The following is a 20,112-nucleotide window of genomic DNA, read 5'->3' on the forward strand; positions in this document are numbered from 1 at the left end:
GAACAGGCATTTCTCAGACAATGAAGTAAAAACAGCAAATAAGTATATGAAAAAATGTTCAACATCACTGGTCATTAGAGAGATGCAGATGTAAACAACCCTGAGATTCCACCTCACCCCAGAAAGAGTGGCTGCTATCAAGAAATCAACCAATAACAAATGCTGGCAGGCTTGTGGAGAGAAAGGAACCCTTCTCCATTGTTGGTGGGAGTGCAGACTGGTGCAACCACTGTGGAAATCCGTACGGAGATACCTCAAAGAACTAGAAATATAGGTCCCATTTGACCCCTCTATTCTACTGCTGGGGATCTTCCCCAAAGAATTAAAAGAACCATACCACAGCAATGTATGTGCACCCATGTTTATAGTGGCACCATTTGTAATAGCTAAAGCTTGGAAACAGCCCAAGTGCCCATCACCTGGAAACTGGATAAAGATGTGTTTTTTTTAATAAAATGGAGTACTACTCAGCCATAAAGAATGAGAAACTAGAGACATTTATAGCTAAATGGATGCATATTGAGGCCATACTCTTCAGTGAAATAAATAGGACACACATGTGTAAATACCAAATAGTTTCTTTAGTGTAAGAAACTGAAAGTGTAAATAAGGATTAAAATGATTAAAATGAATAATTGATAATTTGAAATAGGTAAATGTCCAAAGGTGTAAGGGTGGCAGGAGGGGAAAGGGAAAGGGAAGAAGGGAAAGGAAAAATTATGAGAAAAGAAAAAAAAGTGGAAACAAAATCTTTGTAAATAGGGAAGGGTGGAGGGGGTGAAGGGCACACAGGTAATGGGGGAAAAAATAAGAACTAAGATACATCATGTTCAGGTACAAGCACCCAATGATAAATGTAAACATATTGTATACCTAAAATGTACCAATAAATATATTTTTTAAAAAAAGAAAGATTGGGAAATAACAAGGCCTTCCTCATCCTTCATGGCTTTTCCTGTATTTACTCTTCAAACAGGCAGAGCAATCATAAAGGCACAGGTCTCAATCTGGTAGAAGAAATTTCAAGTTCAACTAGATTCAGATAACATAGAAATATACTTTTCCCTTCTAAGAAATGGGCATCAGCAGCATAGAAAAATCAATCTTGGTCAAGAAGAGCAAAGCAAGAGACAGTATAATACCAGACTTCAAGCTATACTACTACAAAGCAACAGTGATAAAAAGTCATGATATTGGCACAAAAACAAACATGTGGCTCAATGGAAATAGAATAGAGGATGTGGGAACATCCTGGCCACTTTTAGATATGTGACCATTGATAAAAGGGCCAAATGCATATGTTGGACTAAAGATAGCCTATTCAACAAGTGGTGCTGGGAAAACTGGTTAGCTATTTGCAGAAGATTGAAAACGGAAATCAAAATATGTCAAAATTCTAAACATTAAAATAGAATTATTGTACCTACTGGAAGATAAAATAGATTGAATAATTGAAGTATAGGTGTCAGAAAGGATTTCTTAAACAGAACCACAATTGCACAAGAAATAAAAGCCAGAATGAACAAGAGAAATTACATCATATTAAAAATCTTCTGCATAGCAAAGGAATCAATTAATAGATGAAGGGGCAACTACAGAATGGGAAAAAACCTTGCTAGCTCTTCATCAGATAGAGGACTAATATCTAGAATATATAAAGAACTAAAAATTTCGACTACCTAAAATAAATGACTCAATCAAGAAATGGGCAAATAAAATGAACAGACATTTCTCAAGGGAAGAACTACAAATTGTCAACAAATATATGAAAAAATGTTCAACATCACTGGCAATTAGAGAAACACAAATTTTTAAAATGTAAGATTCCATCTTACTCCAGCAAGAATGGCAGTCATCACAAAACCAAAAAAGTAAAAAATGCTAGCATGGCTGTGGAGAAAAAGAAACCCTCCTACATTGTTGGTGGGAATGTAAACTAGCACAACCATTATAGAAATAATTATGGAGATTTCTCAAAGAACTAAAATTAGAAATTCCATGTGAACCAGCTATCCTCCTTGTAGATATCTTCCACAAAAAGCTAAAGACATCACACTATAGCAATGCATGCACAACAATCTTAATAGCAGCACAATTCATAATAGCTAAATCCTGGAAGCAGCCTGTATATCCAACAACAGATAATTGAATAAAGAATATGTGGTATCTATCCACAATGGAATACTACTTGGCTATAAAGAATGACAAATTTGAGACATTTGTAAGAAAACTGATGCACCTGAAAAATGTAATGCTGCATGAAATAAACCAGGCACACAAGTTTAAATATCATATGGTACTTCTTGTTTGAGTGAAGCAAAGTACAAAGAGCACAATAAAAAATGGATAGAAGGAGACAAGGGGATGGATTTCTTTCTTGCAAATGTGAGGGGGATCAAGAGAACATGGGGTGAGGAGAGGGGGAGTGGATGGGAAAATAAGTAGAATAAAGATGCCATGTACAGAAATATAATAACCTCAATGAATGTAAACATTATATGTTATAAACATGAGCTAAGACTAATAACATGAACAAGAAAGATGAGAGAGAAAGGGGACTTAGAGGAAGAGGAGGAGATGAGAGGGAATAGGAAAGGGATTGAATAAAGAACCAGTCCTGTGAGCAGCGGTGTGAACCAGAGCAGTGTGGCTGCAGGCAGATCCTAACCAGAGCCCTGCCCTGACCTAAGTGGCTTGGGCACACAAGCTTCAGCCAGAGGCTCACCCTGATAATATTGGTAAGTGTGTGGAGACCCTAGCCAGAAGCCTACTCAGACACCAGGTTCAGAGGTGCACAGCCCCCAGCGAAAGGCCCTCCCAGACAACAGGTACATAGAGGGGCAGACCCTAACCAGAGGCATACCTAGATACCATCCTAAGTGTGCATAGGTCCCAGCCAGAAGCCCACCCAAACAACAGGTCAGCTCAGGGATCCAGAAAGAAAACATTCTGAACCCAGAAATTGGTACACTGGTAAGTAGCAGAGAAAAGGCCACTCGATGGCTTGCTGAGAATTGAAGAACACTGGGTGAGCAAAAAGTTGCCTCCACAAAGGCACAGCAGGCTGCATCTGTTGAAATGAGAAGACATCTAAATAAGTCTCAAAAGCAGACTTCCAGATCACTGAAGGAAACCCCAAAGGGAAACCAGATGAAACAATCTGATATTCAACCACCTGGACTCCCTGAACTGGCAATGAAAGAGGATATGGAAAAAATGAAATCAGAAATAATTTGTCAGATAAAAATAGAGATTGGGCCCATAGTGCAAAACATGATTAATAAATCTAGCAAAGACACAGAAGCTGAGGAACATGGTGGAATCCGAACATAGGAAACAAAAGGAATCCATAAAACAGGTGTAAACAGATTTTCAGGAGATTAAAAACTCCATTGAAAGTTTACGAAGTAGAATGAGTGAGTATGAGGACAGAATTTCAGATATAGAAGACAGTATTGCAATTAGTGACCAGGAAAAGTTTAATTTCTTAAAGATAGTAAGGGACCATGAGAAATCAATACAGCAGCTGTTAGATGATGCAAAGAAGAATAACATAAGATTGATCAGAGTCAATGAAGAAACAGGAGAGAGTGCAGATGACATAAAAAATCTGTTCACAGAAGTAATGGCAGAAAACTTTCCAAGTAGGGGAAAAGAACTTGACATACAGATAAGTGAGGCACATAGGACTTCAAATAGACTTGATCAAAAGAAATCTACACACAGGGATATAATAGTTAAGATTCGAGAAACCCAACGGAAGAACAAAATTCTACAAACAGTTAGGGAAAAGAAATAAATCACATACAAAGGAAAGCCTATCAGAATCACAGCAGACTTCTCAACATAAACCCTTAAGGCAAGAAGAGCTTGGAGTGATATATTCCAAGCCCTAAGAGAAAACAACCTCCAACCCAGATTGATGTACCCTGCAAAACTATCTTTCAAAATGGATGGAGAAATAAGATACTTTCATGACAAAGAGCACCTTAGGAACTTCATGAATACCAAACCAGCACTCCAAAAAATTTTAGACAATATCCTAGGAAAAGACAATGAGAATCACAACCCCAGGAAGCCCAGCAGAATGAATCCATTGGGCATGAAAAGATATTAAATACAAGGGGTAGACTCTAACAAAAAGAAAAAGTCATGACAAAGATAAGTCATACATATCATCATGTAACCATCAATACATATCATAATATAACCATCCATGTTAATGGTCTCAATTCACCAATCAAAAGAAATAGACTGGCAGAATGGGTCAAGTAGGAAGATCCAATGATATGCTGCATACAAGAAACGGACTTAATTCAAAGAGAAACTCATAGACTGAAAGTTAAAGAGTGGAATACAATACTCCATGCAACAGAAACCCCCCCCCAAAGCAGGAGTAGCTATTCTCTTTGCAGATCAAGTGGATTTAAAATCAACACTGATGAAGAGAGACCAAAAAAAGACACTACATCCTTGTAAAGGGAACAATCCAAAAGGAAGAGATGACAATCATAAATATCTATGCACCAAACACTAGTGCACCCAACTATATGAATACAATTGTAGTAGGGGACCTCAACACTCCACTGTCACAAATAGATAGATCAACTAGACAAAAAGTAAACAATGAAATACTAGAACTCAACCAAACTCTCTCCACGCACTAAACTAAAATCGAAATGTATTAAAGATCAAAATATTAAAACAGAAACACTAAACCAGGTGGAACAGAGGTTAGGTAGAACTCTGAAAGACATTGGCATAGGAAAAGATTTTATGAACAAAACCTCAGTTGCCTGTGAACTAGCACAAACAATCAACAAGTGAGATCTCTTCTTATTAAAAAGCTTCTGCACAGCAAGAGAAATCACCAACAGTGTGAAGAGACAACCCACAATCTGGGGAAAAATTTTCACCTGCTCTTCTTCAGACAAAGGTCTATTACCTAAAATCTATAAAGAACTTTAAAAAATCAGACCTCCCAGATTTAAAGACCCAATCCAAAAATGAGCATGAGAAATGAACAAACATTTCTCAGACAAAGAAGTAGAAATACCAAATAAACATATGAAAAAATGTTCACCATCACTGGTCATCACAGATGCAAATGAAAACAACACTGATAGTCCACCTCACCCCAGAAAGAATGGCTACTATCATGAAATCAACCAATAACAAATGCTGGAGGGGCTGTTGGGAAAGAAGAACCCTACTCCACTGCTGGTCGGAGGGTAGACTGGTGCAATCACTGTGGAAATTAGTACAGAGATACCACAAAGAATTAGGATTGGAAGTCCCATTTGACCCAGCTATTCCCCTGCTGGGTATCTTCCTAAAAGAATTAAAAGAATCATACCACAGTGATAGTATGTGCACCCATATTCATAGCAGCACAGTTTGTGATAGCTAAAACTTGGAAACAGCCCAATTGTCCATCAACGGGAGACTGGATAAAGAAAATGCGGGATTTTAAAAAATAAAATGGAGTACTACTCAGCCATAAAGAATGAGAAATTAGAGGCATTTATAGCTAAATGGAGGCTCATTGAGGCAATACTCTTAAGTGAAATAAATAGGACACATATGTGTAAATACTGAATAGTTTCTCTGGTGTGACAAACTGAAAGTGTAAATAAAGTCTAAAAGTTAAAACAGATAATGTGAAATAGGAAGAAAAGGTGCAAAGGGGAAGGGAAAGTGGGAAGGGTAGGGGAAAGGAAAGAAGGGAAGGGAATTAGTATAAGAAAATGAAAAAAATAGAAACAAAGTCTTTGCAAATAGGGAGGGGTGGAGGGATTGAAGGAAGGGCAGGGGAATGGGGAAAAAAAGAACCAAGAGAGATTATGCAAATGCCCAATGATGAATGCCATTATATTGTATACCTAAAATGTACCAGTAAAATTAATAATATATAAAAAAGAAAAAAGAACCAAGCTGTATGACATACATGTACCCACTCCCCTAGGTGATTGGAAATTTTATGTACTGCAAACATGTACCAAGAAAAGAAAGAGAGAGAGAGAGAGAGAAAGAAAGAAAGAAAGAAAGAAAGAAAGAAAGAAAGAAAGAAAGAAAGAAAAAGAAAGAAAGAAAGAAAGAAAGAATCAGGATCCAGAAAGCACCTTTTGTATTTGGGCAGGTGCCATTATCCTTCCCTGCATAGCAAATTAACCTCTGAATTTTGTGGGAGGGGAAGGAGATGAAGGATACTTAGGAAGATTAAGCATTTAGGTTACCAAAGAAGTTAACTTAAGATGTGGTCTCTCCTTGTAGCCATCCCATATTGTTGTATCATATGAGTTGAATTGGGAAAACTTTGTTGTTGACCCTGAAAGCAAAGCCATAAAGGGACAGGAAGGGAAGGAAGACAAAATGGGTTGAGAAAAGAAGGAAAGAGGATAAATATCCAATGGCCTCAAACAAAAGCTTTTTGTCCTACCTGAGTTCTCTGGTGCCCACAGGACAACTGGTTAGAGGAGGAGAGAGTGGCATCTGTACTCCCCCAGCACACTCTCAGCTCCCGGCTCTTCATGCCCTCTTTCTGCTCAGCCTTTGGCACTCATTCAGACTTCTAAAAATACTTGAGCAACTGCCCTGTACCAGAAATGGGCAAAAGAGAAGGTAGGCAGCAGAGTTGGGCCCTCCCACCATTTGCCCTATGCTGGAGGAAAGCAGGCTACATGCAAGTGAAGGAACAGAGGAGCAAGCTGCCTCCACAGGGCAAGGGGCACTGTGCCTACAGTGATGGTTAGAGCCCCCAACCACAGAAGCAGCACCGTCTCCATCAGTCACAACTGAATCCACCACTACTTGGAAGAAGAATCATAGACCTTGCTGTGGCTGTTTATGGAACGTCTCTGGAGGAGGCAGAAGGGTCCATGCTGTGTGAGCTCTCTTGGGAGAACTGAGGAAGTAGCTATTTAGCAACCAGTGTTTAAGTCACTATACTAACAGCTGGTAAGTACATTCATGACAACATCTGCTATCAGCTCTGGTGGGGGGGACAGGGGCAGGGGAGCTACTGCAGATGGTACCATTGGGAAATGACGGAAAGCAGATTCCAGACCAAGAGCAGCCGCAAAGGTGAAGGCAGCGACGCAGTAGGCTTGGCAAGTGTGCAGAAGGGCAAGAAAGCTGCTGCTACCGCCTCTCTGTGCTGGGTAAACATAGGCCAGCTCTTGTGGGGCCTCTTAGGCCATGATAAGAAAGTAAGATGAGAAGCTGTGGAAAAGAGGGTTGTAAGCAAGGAAATGATATGATCTGATGTACATGTTTTAAAGCTTATCTGGGCTGCAGGGAGACAGGGAGGAGGGATTGGGAGAGAACAGTGAGGGGGTTGTTCTGGCCCAGAGACCATAGTAGCCTGGGCCATCGAGACAGCAGTGGAAATGGAGAGCAGTGGGATGATTTGATATTTATTTGGGAGTTGTGACTTTCAAGATATGCATGCATTTTTCTTTTTTTTTTTTTTTTTGCCAGCTCCATTCTCCTAGTCTCTCTTTTTTTTTTTTTTTACTTTTATTAGTACATGTTTGAAATACATAATGATGACATTCACTGCAGGGGGTTAGTACAGGTACATAATATATTTCAGGTCCCTTCTTTTTCCCCCTTCCCTCCACCCCTTTTATATTCCCAGCATCAGATTCATTTATTTATCGTAGAAGACCTGTTAAAGTTCATTATCATATATACAGACTGAAAAGAGGACTAATAGGCCAAGGAACATAAAAAACACGTAAGACAATTGTACTAAGTCAAGGTACACTTTTAGGTATGTTATCCATGCTGAATTACAATACCTTTTTCCCCTGTTATCTGTCTCTTATTTCATACCTTACGTATATGGAGCTTTTCATATAAGAGTTTTTCATGTAATATTTAAGCTTGAATGCATACGCATTTTTTCCAATATCCTTCTCCTCAAGAAGTAGAGCTTAATTCCTCTCTCCTTGAAGGTGAACTTGAATGGCGTTGCTATTAACAAATAGAACATGGTAGAGACTGGGGATGGCACCTCCCGAATTAGGTCATTAGAAAACTGAGGCCTCCACTGGGGATACATGCTGTTTCACCTGTCAGACCCCTTGCTCTGGGGGACTCACGTGCCTTGTTCTCCTGCAGCCCTGTGTAGAGGCCACTGTGTCAAGGGACTGATGGCCACCAAGAACTTCGGAAGGTGATCTTACTCCCCCACGCACTCAAGCCCAGCCTCCAGAGAACGCAAAACCACAGCTGACAGCTAGCTGAACTGGCAACTTCTGAGTGACCATACAAGATTACTATACCATGGCTGCACTTGTGTCTGCAGGATCTACAAGATAAGGAATGTTTTAACAGCTAGATTTTGCCATAATTTGTTATGCAGTAATAAATAACTAACAGAGAATAAAACAGGCATGACAGTTCATACTTGTAACCCCACCACTTGAGAGATTGAGCCAGGAGGATCTCTGTGAGTTTGAGGCCAGCCTGGGCTACAAAGTGAGTTTTGGCCAGCCTGAACTAGACAGTAAGATCTTGTCTCAAAAAAGCAAGCAAACAAGCAAACAAACAAAAAAGGCAGAGAACAGAGCCTAGAGCACTGACTGATACATTTGGAGCAAGGATGTGTGAGAGAAAGCAATGGACAAAAAGAGATGTGTAGATTTAGGACATGAGCAACTTGATGGTAGCAGTGCCATTTACTGAATTGTGGGGAACTTGGGAAACATAACAAGTCAGGGAGGGGCACTGAGGTTTCTTCTTCGGATATGTTTTGAAGGGACTGTTCGACGTCCCGGTGGAAATGTCAGTAAGGCAGCCTCCTGAGCCCTGCCCAAGCTCCGTAGCCATTGTTTGAGAGCAAGGGAGTTTCTGGTGGACATCTCCAGTCTTCCACACTCTCTATAACCCACGCTCATGTGCTTTGTGTTCCTTTGACTCAAGTATAGAATTTGCCCAGTTAAACCGCCCTTTGCGTCCAAGTTATTGAATCCCATGGTTCCTTCTCTGTCTTAATCATATTCACTCATAACCACTCCCTTTCTTCAAATACTTTCTGCTCTTGAATTCTGTAGTCCTACTCTCTCTCCCATAGGCCCCCCTGCTCCACGGAGTCACCCAGGTCACAGCTTGTGGCTAGCTAACCTGGAGAGTTTGGGGGACTGTATTCAGGTGTCTGCTTCCTCAGTGGAGATGGCTGGAGGGCTGGCTGTCACGGGACACTCTGTCCTCCCCGAGTCCCCGGCCTTTCACATCGATGCCCCAGGGGGTGGTCAAGTTCCTTACCCAGAAGCTCAAAGTTTAAGAGCAAGTGTTCCAGGGGGAGCAAAGAAACTGAGCAGTAGTTACAGAGTCAGAGGGGGTTCCCCTAGAAAACTACGGTTAGTGACAAAGGCATATGGATATCTGAGAATAGTCTGGGAAAGAGGGAGAGATGCACCTTGCCAAAGAAAGAAGGCATGACTGGAATTAAAAGAAGGAGAGGGACCCACAGCAAAGGAGAAGCTGGCAAGAAATACCTCTTGATAACAGGAGGGCAGAGAGACTCGGGTGTGCAGAGGCGCTGCCTTCCTTCCAGGTGCTCAGTCAGCCCGCTCTATTTCTGTTCCCTAGCATAGGTGCACGTCAATATCTCATGCATGCACGCACTTTCCTAACCCTAGCCCTAGCATAGGTGCACGTGCCTGAGGAACACGCTTCGCTGATGTCTTTGTGGACACCCCTGCTGGAATATAAGCTTGGCGGAGACGTTTGTCGCGTCTCCTAGCATCTAGAACCGCTCCTAGAAGGTGGCAGATGCAGCGTGGCGGAGGGAAGGAGCGAATGCTCAGGGAGCGACACGCTTGTGTGGCGCCAAGTCAGAGGTGGCCCTGAGATGGTGAGAAGGTGGCCGGTGACACCGAGTAGAGGCAGCCCAGGAGGACAGAGTGGGATCGTGGGGGTTCCAGCCACGTCCTCTCCTGTGCAGTGCTCAGGTTACTGAACCAGTGTGAACCACTCCGAGCAGGACTTTGGGGACGCAAAGTGAGAGCTCAGCACTGAGGGACTCGGCTTTCCCACGGGTATTTCCTCCAACTAGCTTGCCCCGCGCCGCCTGTCCGGTCTTAGGCACCTGTTCTTGCTCTCCTCTCTTTAAAGTCTCGGGGTGTAGAAGGAGACCCTGGCGGGGCGCGGGCGCGGGGAGCGCGCGGGGCGGGACGGGGCGGGGCGGGGCGGGGCCTCCTCCGATCGGGTCCGCACCGCCGCCCGAGCTCCGGTCAGAGCACCGCGAGCCATGGCGAGGCTACTGCTGCTCACCTTCGTGGGGCTGGTGCTGGCTCTCCTCAGGGACCACCACTCCTCCTACCAGTAAGTCGGGCTGAGGTGAGGCGCCCCGCCAGTGCCAGCGCCGGGAGCACACTGCCCCCAAAGCAGGGTCCGGGCAGGTGCTGGATTCGCATCCCATCCCACCGGTGCTCCACGGATGGCCGGCCAGTCTCGCGTGCCGCTTGGAAACGCGCGAAAGGCAGTTGCCAGAGCTGTGAGAGGCCACGCTGTCCTCACACAGAAACTGATGTGTGGTGAGGAGCTGTGTGGCGGGCTACACACCCACTTCTCAACCTGGCTGAGAAAACTCGGTAACCAGCCTGGGCTCCCTGGGCTCCCTGCGGTCCCTGCGGTCCGCTGCTTTAGGGATAGGAGAGCCCATGAGGAGCAGTGACACATCCTCCGGAGGCGGGAAGAATCCCGATTTGAGGCCACGCTAGGGGGCACAGAACGCCTGCATGCGGGCGGCCCGGGTGCACAGGAGCAGGGGTCCACCGGCCCCAGCAGGCTGGAAGGAGAGGGGATAAACCCTGGTGTCCGTGCTTGGTGTCCCCTGCTTGGCTCTTCCCTCTAGTGTGGGATGGTGGGCAGCCCTTTTGACCTCAAAACTTGGCTCCTGCAGTAAAAGGGAAACCGCGAGGCACACTCACATACAAAGCGCCTAGCGTGAGGCCTGGAACATAGTAGCTGTGCAATAAACGTTACTTCCCTGCTTCTCTTAGAAATGTTGAGCAACCTGCTGGGGTGCTGGAGGTGGGGGGACCTTTTAAGAATGTATCAGAAGTTTAGTGGTAGCTCTTTCGGAAGTTCAAAGTCTAGAGCTCACCCTACAAGGTTTAGTCAATAATATGCTATTTATTCTGAAGTCAAACATTAATATAAACACAACATTTTGGATTTTTTTTTTAAATGTGTGCTCTTATGGTCTAATTAGCAGCTTTCACTTAGGATAGGTTTTAAACACCCTTGTGATTTTTTTCTTCTAATCACTATTTTGAAATCACAAAATATTAGAAAAATATTAGAAAAAAAGCGGTTAGTGATTTCAGTTTTTAAGTCATGGAAAAAATACTGTGACTTTTCATTAATCACAGTACTGTTGTCAGGAGAGATTACACAGAGAGGGAAGATGGGGCCAGAGCCTCCTGGAGCAGGCCGCCCAGGGGCAGGAAGGGAAATCAGCCCACTGTTCACTGTTGGAAGGCACAAATGCCTTGCTACCGGTTCCGGTCAGGTCCAACGTCAGGCCCTGCCTGACACTACTGAACTGACTGGCCTTGCTTCACAGATTCCCCAGGGGTTGGTGTGCAGCTCTGTAAAGGACATTCAATTCTGCCATCCCCCATGTTAGAGCCAGAGCAAAAGGTCCTGAATGATCAGAAGATAACCTTTATCCCCTTTTCAGAGAGACGGCATCTGCCTCTCAGGGAGGATCATGAGCCTGCCCAAGGGAGAGAAGGGAAGCAAAGCGATGCCAGACCCACAAGGTGCCTTAGCCTTGGATCTGCAGGGATGGGGCCAATGTGTGTAGAGTCCTCAGAGGAAGTTACTGGGTCCAGTCAGAGGGAGCTTGGGGAAATCTACAAAGGGTACCTAGAGGGGTTTTCTGACCCTGGGAAGTAGAAGTAGCAGAAAGGAAGGATGGAGAATGTTTCCCTGGGCCCCACACTCCTGCCCATCCTTGCAATCATACGGCCTCGCATGGTGTCTACTGCAGCATCCCAGGAAGGCCCAGGACAACAGCTCCCTCAGGATGTGCCATGTGGAGCCCCACAGGGGTACTTTCCTAAGTTGGCCTTCATAATGCTGAGATCGTGGTGTTTCCCTTTGCTAGAGGAAAGGCACAAGGCCAGCCTCAGCCCCTCTGTGCATCCCTGCCATCCGATGCCCACTCTAGGTAACACACTGTGGGAAGAGGGTCGTGGTGGATTCCGGATCATCTGGGTTAGATCACATTTCTACAACTTTCAAGTTATTTTACCACTGTTATGGTTTATAGCTAGGTGTCCCCCAAACCCTCCAGCACGATTAGGTGGCCTTTGGGGAGGTGACTGGATCATGGTGTCCTGATATTCTTCAGTGGCCTGGTCCACCGATGAGTTTATAGCTGAATGTGATGTTGGGAGGTAAGGCCTGCCAGAGGATGTGGGTCACTGGGGACGTGGTTGGGGGTCTCTTTCCTTCCCTCCTTTCCTTGATGGCTGTCTGCTTCCCACTTCTGTGCCATGAGCTGTTTCTCTTCTGCTGTGCACCTCTGCCATGCTGCCCTGCCTTGTAGACAGTTGACTATAGACTGAAACCTGTACAAATAACTTTACCCCAAGAAAAGTTTTAGCCCTGTTCTCTGCATGAAAACTGTGGGATAATCACACATATCACAGTAAGATACCTACAAAATTTGGCACCTAATAGGTGTCTCATAATTTTTGCTTTGTAATTGCCATGAATTTTGTTTGTTTTGTAATTTTGTTTGCTTTGTAATTGCCATGTGAGATCTCAGAAACTCACTTGACTATCGTCATACCTCATTGAAACCCTAGACCGAGGATGAATAACCCTCCAAGCCTCAGTTTCCCCAGTCAATGCATGCACACCACCTTCACAATCTGAAACCCTAGGCTGCAATGCCACAAAACAATACAGGGGCATCTGCAGAGCCTCCTCCCTTTGCAGGTGCCCTGTGCTTCCTGGAACTCATAGGGATCAGCAGGATGTAGAATTCACTCAGCAATGGCAGAGTGTATAGGGAGTAACAGGACCAAAAGCTAACAAGTAAAACAACAGAGCAAGAGCCTTGATGGATACACATGTGAAGTGTCATGAGGATGGACAGGGAGTTAGGAAGATCGGGTAAACCTGCAGGAGGTCAGGGAGGGTTGTCTCCATGGAGAAGGAGGTAACGGACATTGCAGATGGAGGGGAAATGTGAGGAAAGGAAAAAGGGTAGGAAATTGACACGAGGAAGAGAGTCCTTGCTATTATGACACCTAATTTTGAATCCCAACTCTACCTGTTTAAATAAAAGACTACATGGAAATGACCTAGCTTCCCTGCACCTCAGTTTTCTTACCAAAAAACAAGGAAAATGGGAATCTTTAAATGAGGGAGTATATGTGAGAGCCCTTATCACAGAGCCTGGCACATAGTAGGTCTCAAAAAGGAATACTAAGGGCCAGGGATTTAGCTCAGTGGCACCACAACTGCCTCGCAAGCACAAGGTCCACGTGGCCCCAGAGTTCCAGAACAGACTTGTAGATGCACAGCTTTCTCTCTCTCTGAAAGAGAGCCAGCATGTATTTGCAAAGGCTGTGTAATTTCTGGGCAGAGTTCAGAGGCTTGTGAACCAGGGACATATCTCAGACATTGAGCCTTATCTCTCAGACCTGGAGCATTTGAACTTCATCAAGCTCCTGACAAAATATTTCCTGATAATTTGAGAATAGGTAGAAAAATATGCTCCGGATAAAGTAGCACAGTATCAAGTGCCTCTTCCAGGTGTTAAGCAATGTTATTCATAAATTTTGCCTTGTTAGAGGATTTGATGGGAGACTTGCATTCCTGCTTGGCTTCCAATCGCAGCTTAGCCATTTCATAACTATATGGCCTTAGAAGCCCTCTTAATCTGGTCATCTGTAATTAGGGAGAATGGTGCCTCTGGGAGGTATTTGGAGGTTAGATGAAGGTATGCACAGCACTTGAACTACCATGTCAATGGCAGCCCACAGAGATAGGACTTGTGCTAACCATGAATTAGAACTCAAAGAGCTGGTCCATACTTATCGCTTCCTTTCTAGCTGGGCTGCCGTTCCTTGTGATTATTCTACCATTTGCAGGTTAGAGGTCATCTTACATGAGAGAGATGCATGAGTTAGAACAGGACACCAGCAGTTCTGACTTTCTCTGTCCTCTGTGAACTGATCACATTTAATGAAACTTATGAGCTGTCTGTGTGTTTTTGAGGGGGGAAAAGGAGCTAATTTGTCATGTTTCACAAGTTTTGGCCCATTCAGTAATTTCACATCCTTGACTCCCTTTTTCCAGGCCACTTTGTGCATTGTCCTTACTTATGATCTTCATTTACCCTTAGTGTCCCATACCGGTCCTTTGAGTTCCTTGGAGCAACTGTATGAATATTCACTGCATCTTTGCTAACCCAGGGTCTTTCATAATGGTGGGTCACAATCCATTTAGTAGACTATGACCAGCATTTTAAAATAAATATTGTAGAATTGAACAGAAAAGGTAAGAATACATCATATGGATTAGGGATTTGTCGTCCTATTTCAAATGGGGGTGAAGTGTGTGTGTGTGTGTGTGTGTTGTGTGTGTACTTGTGCCATGTAAAAAGCTTTTCCTAATGTGTTTCTCAGCCTGAAAGTTTGTGAACCACTTCTCTATTGTTTTCCTTTTTTGAATTGTAATTATGCTGTCAGATTTCCATTTCAGTTTCCCAGGTCATATGGCACATCCCATTTCCCTTGAAGTCTGCTTTCTAAGTTCACGTTGATTGTTCAAAAAGCCAGAATCTCCTTCCAGACCAAACCTTTCTACTCTCATATTCATCTCTCTATCTCTGGTTCTCTGTTCTGACTGTCCATTAGGCCAATGGGGATGCTTCTGTAAAACAGATCACCAGGCCAGATCTGCTATGACAGTGGAATTTGTAGCCAATGGAATGCAGCAGGACATGCTATTTTTTTTTCCGAATGAATAAATGAAGGCTCAGTGATAAATCATTAGTGATTTGTAGCATGTTGGTAAGAATTGTATGCAGTGTCTGTTTAACTCTAGCCCATCCTCCTCCTTCAGTGACACTAAATCTCCAGGAAGGCAAGTGAAAAATTCCTCAGCCTGTGTTTAGGAAGTAAGATTCTAGGTGTTTTTGGAAATATGTAATTTGTTCTAGAAATTATATTTATTGTTTTGTTCTCTTTGCTAAGCGGTGCTCTGTTTTTTTCAAATGCTTCATCATTGCTCTGCTCAGGTAGTCTTCTGGCATCTCCTCACATCTATTCATTTTTCATTTGTCCTTCACTCAAAAATCCTCCCATGATGTTTATATGCTCAGATTTAATAAGTTGCTTGTGTGTGCGCGTGGGTACATGTTTGTAAAGCCTTTGTGTAGCCTGGCTTTAGCTATAATTTTCTGAAGTTTCAAATCCTTCAAACACACCTTCATTTATAAGTGAAAGTAGGTCTGAAAGCAGATGCCCAGGCCAGTCTTGCAAATGATAGGAGGGCCATCTGTCAGTAGCTCGGAAACATTAATGGGCTACATGGAACCATGTTGCCATTTAACCCAACTATCCACATAGGAGTCTCCACATGACTGATGAAATAGTTCCTATTCCTGAAAAGTGCACAGAGCCTAGAGAGGACACCACGTGTCTCTTTTGTGTATCTGTCCACCTCTGCAAACAGGAGTCCTTACACAACTCAATGATGCTCCCCAAGGTTCCCACTGGTCTTGCCCTGGCCTTGCCTGGTAGCATTGCTGGTACCAGGGCCACTGACTCTGAGGTTATAACCCAGGCAAAGTACAGTTAAGGGAAATTTGTGGACTGCTTACTTTTGCAACTTAATTCTAATTTCTGAATCGTTTCATGAGTGTGCCGTTCTCCCTTCTAGAAAACGACTTAATGCTTTCCGTGAAGTAACACCAGTGGAACTTCCTAACTGTAATTTTGTTAAGGGAATAGGTACGTATGAGAAGAAGAAGTGTCTCATTTAAACTGCCAGTGTGTGATCTTGCTACTTATTTCATAAATACACTTGTTTAATTTGTTCAAAAATACAATGTTGAGCCAGGAGAGTATTATTAAGCCAATAGTTAATTATAAATATCACATAGTTTGACTTTTGACTTCATCAACATATTGACAATGTATTGGCAGTTTTGATCCTTTTTTGTTTGGTCAACAGTGCAAAAACAATAAAACAAGTCTTGACTTTACAGTCAGATAACCAGGAGATGGCAAAAGAGGAAAAGGGGAGATAAAGCACCCAGCAAAGAATACATTTTTAAAGAAAAAAACTGTCACAGTCCTTTGCAATTACCACAAGACCTCTCTTCATGAAAGTTGGAGAGGAAAATTTTTCCCAGAAGGTCTCAGAAAAGTTCCACTTAGATCTCATTAGTTAGAGATAGAAGATAGGTTGGTGTCCTAGCTGCAAGGGAAGCTGGAAAAGTCATTCCTGGTCTCCATCACGGGAGGCAAATCCTGACAGCAAGGATGACAGAGGAGAGGAATAGCAGCTGTGGACAACCAACAGACAATGTCCCAGGGTTCAACTCCCCATCTGATTTCAACCAACCAGCTTTGTTATTTGAGGACAACTTGTTTGAGATATGTGCTTTTATTTGTGTTTTTGTGTTTTTGTTGGGTAGTGTTTTTGTTTTTACAACTATTTCTCCATTGACTACAGTTCCGAATGCTAGACCAGAAGGCTCATCCAGTTATTCTATGACCAGAATTATTTGTAAAGCATATATCTCCACTAAGAGTGTGAATATAAAACCAAATAGTTCATTTCTGTCTAGCTTAATTGAAATTTTTTAAATGTATGTATATTTAAAGTCTAACTTGAAAAAGTGATATTTTGTTGATATTTATATGTAATAGTAAATGGGTGTTCTTGATCATCCAAAATGTATCCCCATTTTAACTCAAGCATTTAGTATTTGCTTATATTTCTAATACAGTTTTCAAAGTGTTCTACTTGGAACTCTTAAACATCAGTGTATATTTATACTTTACTCTGGATCTTTAGAAAAACTGCAAGCTCTTTTCAAACAATTGTAGCTTTTGTAAATTTCCATAAACTTTATATCAATTTTCAGACTGAGGAAAAAGCTCAAGTCCATCAGTTTGAATTAAATATATTAAATGTAAATTTTAATTACACTTGTTAATGATATTAACATGTTTAAAATTTCCATATAATCACATCAATCAACTTGAATTAATAAATGAAGGAATAAATTACTCTGAATTTATCAAAAAAGAGCCCTATTTTCAAGTTATTGGTGATGAAAATTGGCTCTCCAGCTTCCTGCAAAAACAGGAAACAATCTGTACTTTCTCTTTTCTGCAGAAGTGGGTGCTGAAGACTTGGAGATACTGCCGAATGGACTGGCTTTCATTAGTACTGTGAGTGTTTTCTTTCAGTGATTTTGTCCTAAAACACTTTCTGGAACTGGCAATTTAAATCTTTCACTTAGGCCTTCTATTACTTTATTTAAAGTGGGGAGTTGTATGCCTTTCTGGGGGACTAGTCGTTGTATTACTTCCAGCCTTGCTGCAGGTAATGGGAGGATTTGTGTGTGGGGTCTGCAGCAGCATGGGGCTCACAGCTTCTTCTGTAGGCCTATTGCACCAGCAGCTAAGAGGCTTCCTGAGACCTTGTGACCAGCCCTGCGGCCAGGCTAGGAGCAGCTGGTGTGAACAACCCCCCACCACCACCACCACCACTGAACTCCCCTCTCAGAAGTGGTTGTCATGTACCTGCCTTTTCTCCTCCTGCTTTCAAGGGATTAAAATATCCTGGAATAAAGAGTTTTGAACCTGATAAGCCTGGAAAAATACTCCTCATGGACCTGAAGGAAGATGACCCAGCAGTGTTAGAGCTGAAAATCATAGGAAGTAAATTGGAATTGTCTTCCTTTAACCCTCATGGGATTAGCACGTTCACAGATGAAGGTAATAGTGTTTACTGTTTATTAAAAAGCAATGCCAAATTAAAAAAAGAAACAAATGTATGCCAATGAGTAGATATTGGTTTGTCTCAACCAACCAAAGCATAAGATGAATAATGTCCTTCTGAGTTTTAAACTTATTCCCTCTGTTAACTAAATGTAATATTAAAATGACTTAAATTCTTGAGAATGATAAATACTTAAGATTTATAAAGTTTCAGATTTTATGAAACACCAACATTCACATTACTTCTATCATTACCATGATCGTATTCATCCTACTCAATATAGATTTTCCATTTTAAACAACCTGAAAGAGTCAGGTATTTACAAGAATAAATTTTTCTGACCTAAGTGCTCTGTGGCCTATACATCCAGTGACAGGAAGTCATGAAAAGCTGTCGCATGGTTGTACACACCCATATTCCCAACACTGGGGATGCTGAGACAGGAGGCTGGAGAATTGAAGCCCAGACTGAATTGCATAGCTAGACTTTGTCTCAACAAAAGAAAAAGCAATAAAGAAAGGAAATGAAAGGAAGTTGTCACGGGCATTTTTCTCTCAGCCCTGTTGCCCTCTGTGTCTTTCTGCCTACTTACTCTCTTCTGTGCTCTTCATTTTGATACCTTTCAACGTAACCTGTCACTCACATCCTTTATGCTTTTATCCCAGTTTTCTTTCTATGTGCTATTTCTTTAATTTCTAAAATAATTTTCAATCTTAGTTGCACACAAAAGCACCCATGAATTTGAAAAATCCTAATGCCCAGTGATTCTGATTCCTGTGGTCTGAGGGAGCCCTTGTTCAAAGTTACCCAGATAAAAAGGTGCGAGTGGCGAAAGCATCTGTACCCATGACCTCCACGTCCTTATCAGATGATCCCCTATTCAGTCCCTTCCCAACTGTCCCTACTGGGGGAGCGAGAATTGCTGCCTTGAAAGTCATCAGTGACATTATTATTAACAAGTACCCTTTTTCTCTTTCCTCACTTTCTTCCTGCCTTCCTTTCCCTATCCCTTTCTTTCTCCCTTCCTTACTCCACCTCATCTTTTTACTGTTGATTGGTTTTTCCTTCAAGAAAATGCTCTTCTCTGATATCCCAGTACACTTGTCTGTCCTGGTTCTGACCTCACCACAGCTGTTCTTCCTGATCATTCTTTCATCACTCATTGACAGCTCTTTGAACCTCCTCCCTGAGATTCCTTTCAACCTTTTACTGCCTCTTTATTCCATTTCAGAAATTTCAAATCAGTGTCACTGTGCCTATATTCTAGAATATCCCCAAATATAAATTATTAGCATTACTATTATTTTCTCGTCAGCCCTTCAGTTCCATGACTGAAGGTGCTTCTTGTAATGGTCTTCTATCCATTCACCTGTTCAACATTATATTTTATTTTAAAAAATATTTTCAAGTGCAAAGAAACATACTGTTTTGTATGTGTATACATTTAAAGATAAGACGGGGCAGTATTACACAAACCCTTTATCAGTTGCTGTGGCATTAAACATCAAGGACCCTTTTTTTATGACAGTGCCTTTAGAGCCACTTTGTAATGGCTTATGGATTTCACTGTGTGGGAGCACCAGAATATAGTTCATCTGCTCATAGATACTCAGGTTTTATCCATTTTTATGCTCAGTACAAACAGTACCAAAACATTTTTGTACGTGGACCTTCTGTATTTCCTTAGAGTAAATTTCTAGAAGTAGAAGCTGTTGTACAAAATATGAATCCAGACTTTAATCCCCACTGTGTTTAACTTCTTTTTTAAATTTTTTATTTTATTAGTACATGTTTGCAGTTCATGCAGTTTACAATCATCTTGGGGAGTGGTTACATGTACACAACAGAGCCTGTTTCTTCTTCTTTCTTTTTTCAATCTCCTTCCCCTATACTCCCCTTCCCTCCCTCCCTCCTCCAATTCCCCTACCCATTTTTCATTCTTGTTGATATTATTAATCCTAGCTCATGTTATGGTATATAATGTTTACATTCGTTGAGGTTATTAGATTCCTATACATGGTGTATCTTTTTTTGTTTGTTTTTGTTTTGTTTTGTTGGTACCAGGGAATCGAACGCGGGACCTTGTGCTTGCAAGGCAGGCGGCAGAACCACTGAGCT

The 20,112-nt window shown here is 42.3% G+C and overlaps 1 protein-coding gene across 2 annotated transcripts in view; it reads left to right on the plus strand.

The window, feature by feature from the left end:
- The first annotated feature begins 6,664 nt into the window (after positions 1-6,664).
- Pon1 (paraoxonase 1) overlaps positions 6,665-20,112 on the plus strand; it is a 29,617-nt gene continuing 16,169 nt past the window's right edge. The window contains exons 1-5 of one of the 2 annotated variants that reach the window (XM_087204711.1): positions 6,665-6,957; positions 8,125-8,179; positions 15,919-15,989; positions 17,386-17,441; positions 17,822-17,990. In XM_087204711.1, coding sequence (XP_087060837.1) covers positions 8,157-8,179; positions 15,919-15,989; positions 17,386-17,441; positions 17,822-17,990 — 319 coding nt within the window. In that variant the 5' untranslated portion in view covers positions 6,665-6,957; positions 8,125-8,156. Of the gene's footprint in view, positions 6,958-8,124; positions 8,180-10,175; positions 10,333-15,918; positions 15,990-17,385; positions 17,442-17,821; positions 17,991-20,112 lie in introns of those variants that run through there. The other variant, XM_004862711.3, reaches the window with a different exon arrangement.

The sequence above is a fragment of the Heterocephalus glaber genome, unplaced genomic scaffold (assembly GCF_053883595.1).
Source record: "Heterocephalus glaber isolate CG9 unplaced genomic scaffold, H.glaber_assembly_v1.0 deba00000546, whole genome shotgun sequence".
In the NCBI taxonomy this organism is placed as follows: Eukaryota; Metazoa; Chordata; class Mammalia; order Rodentia; family Bathyergidae; genus Heterocephalus; species Heterocephalus glaber.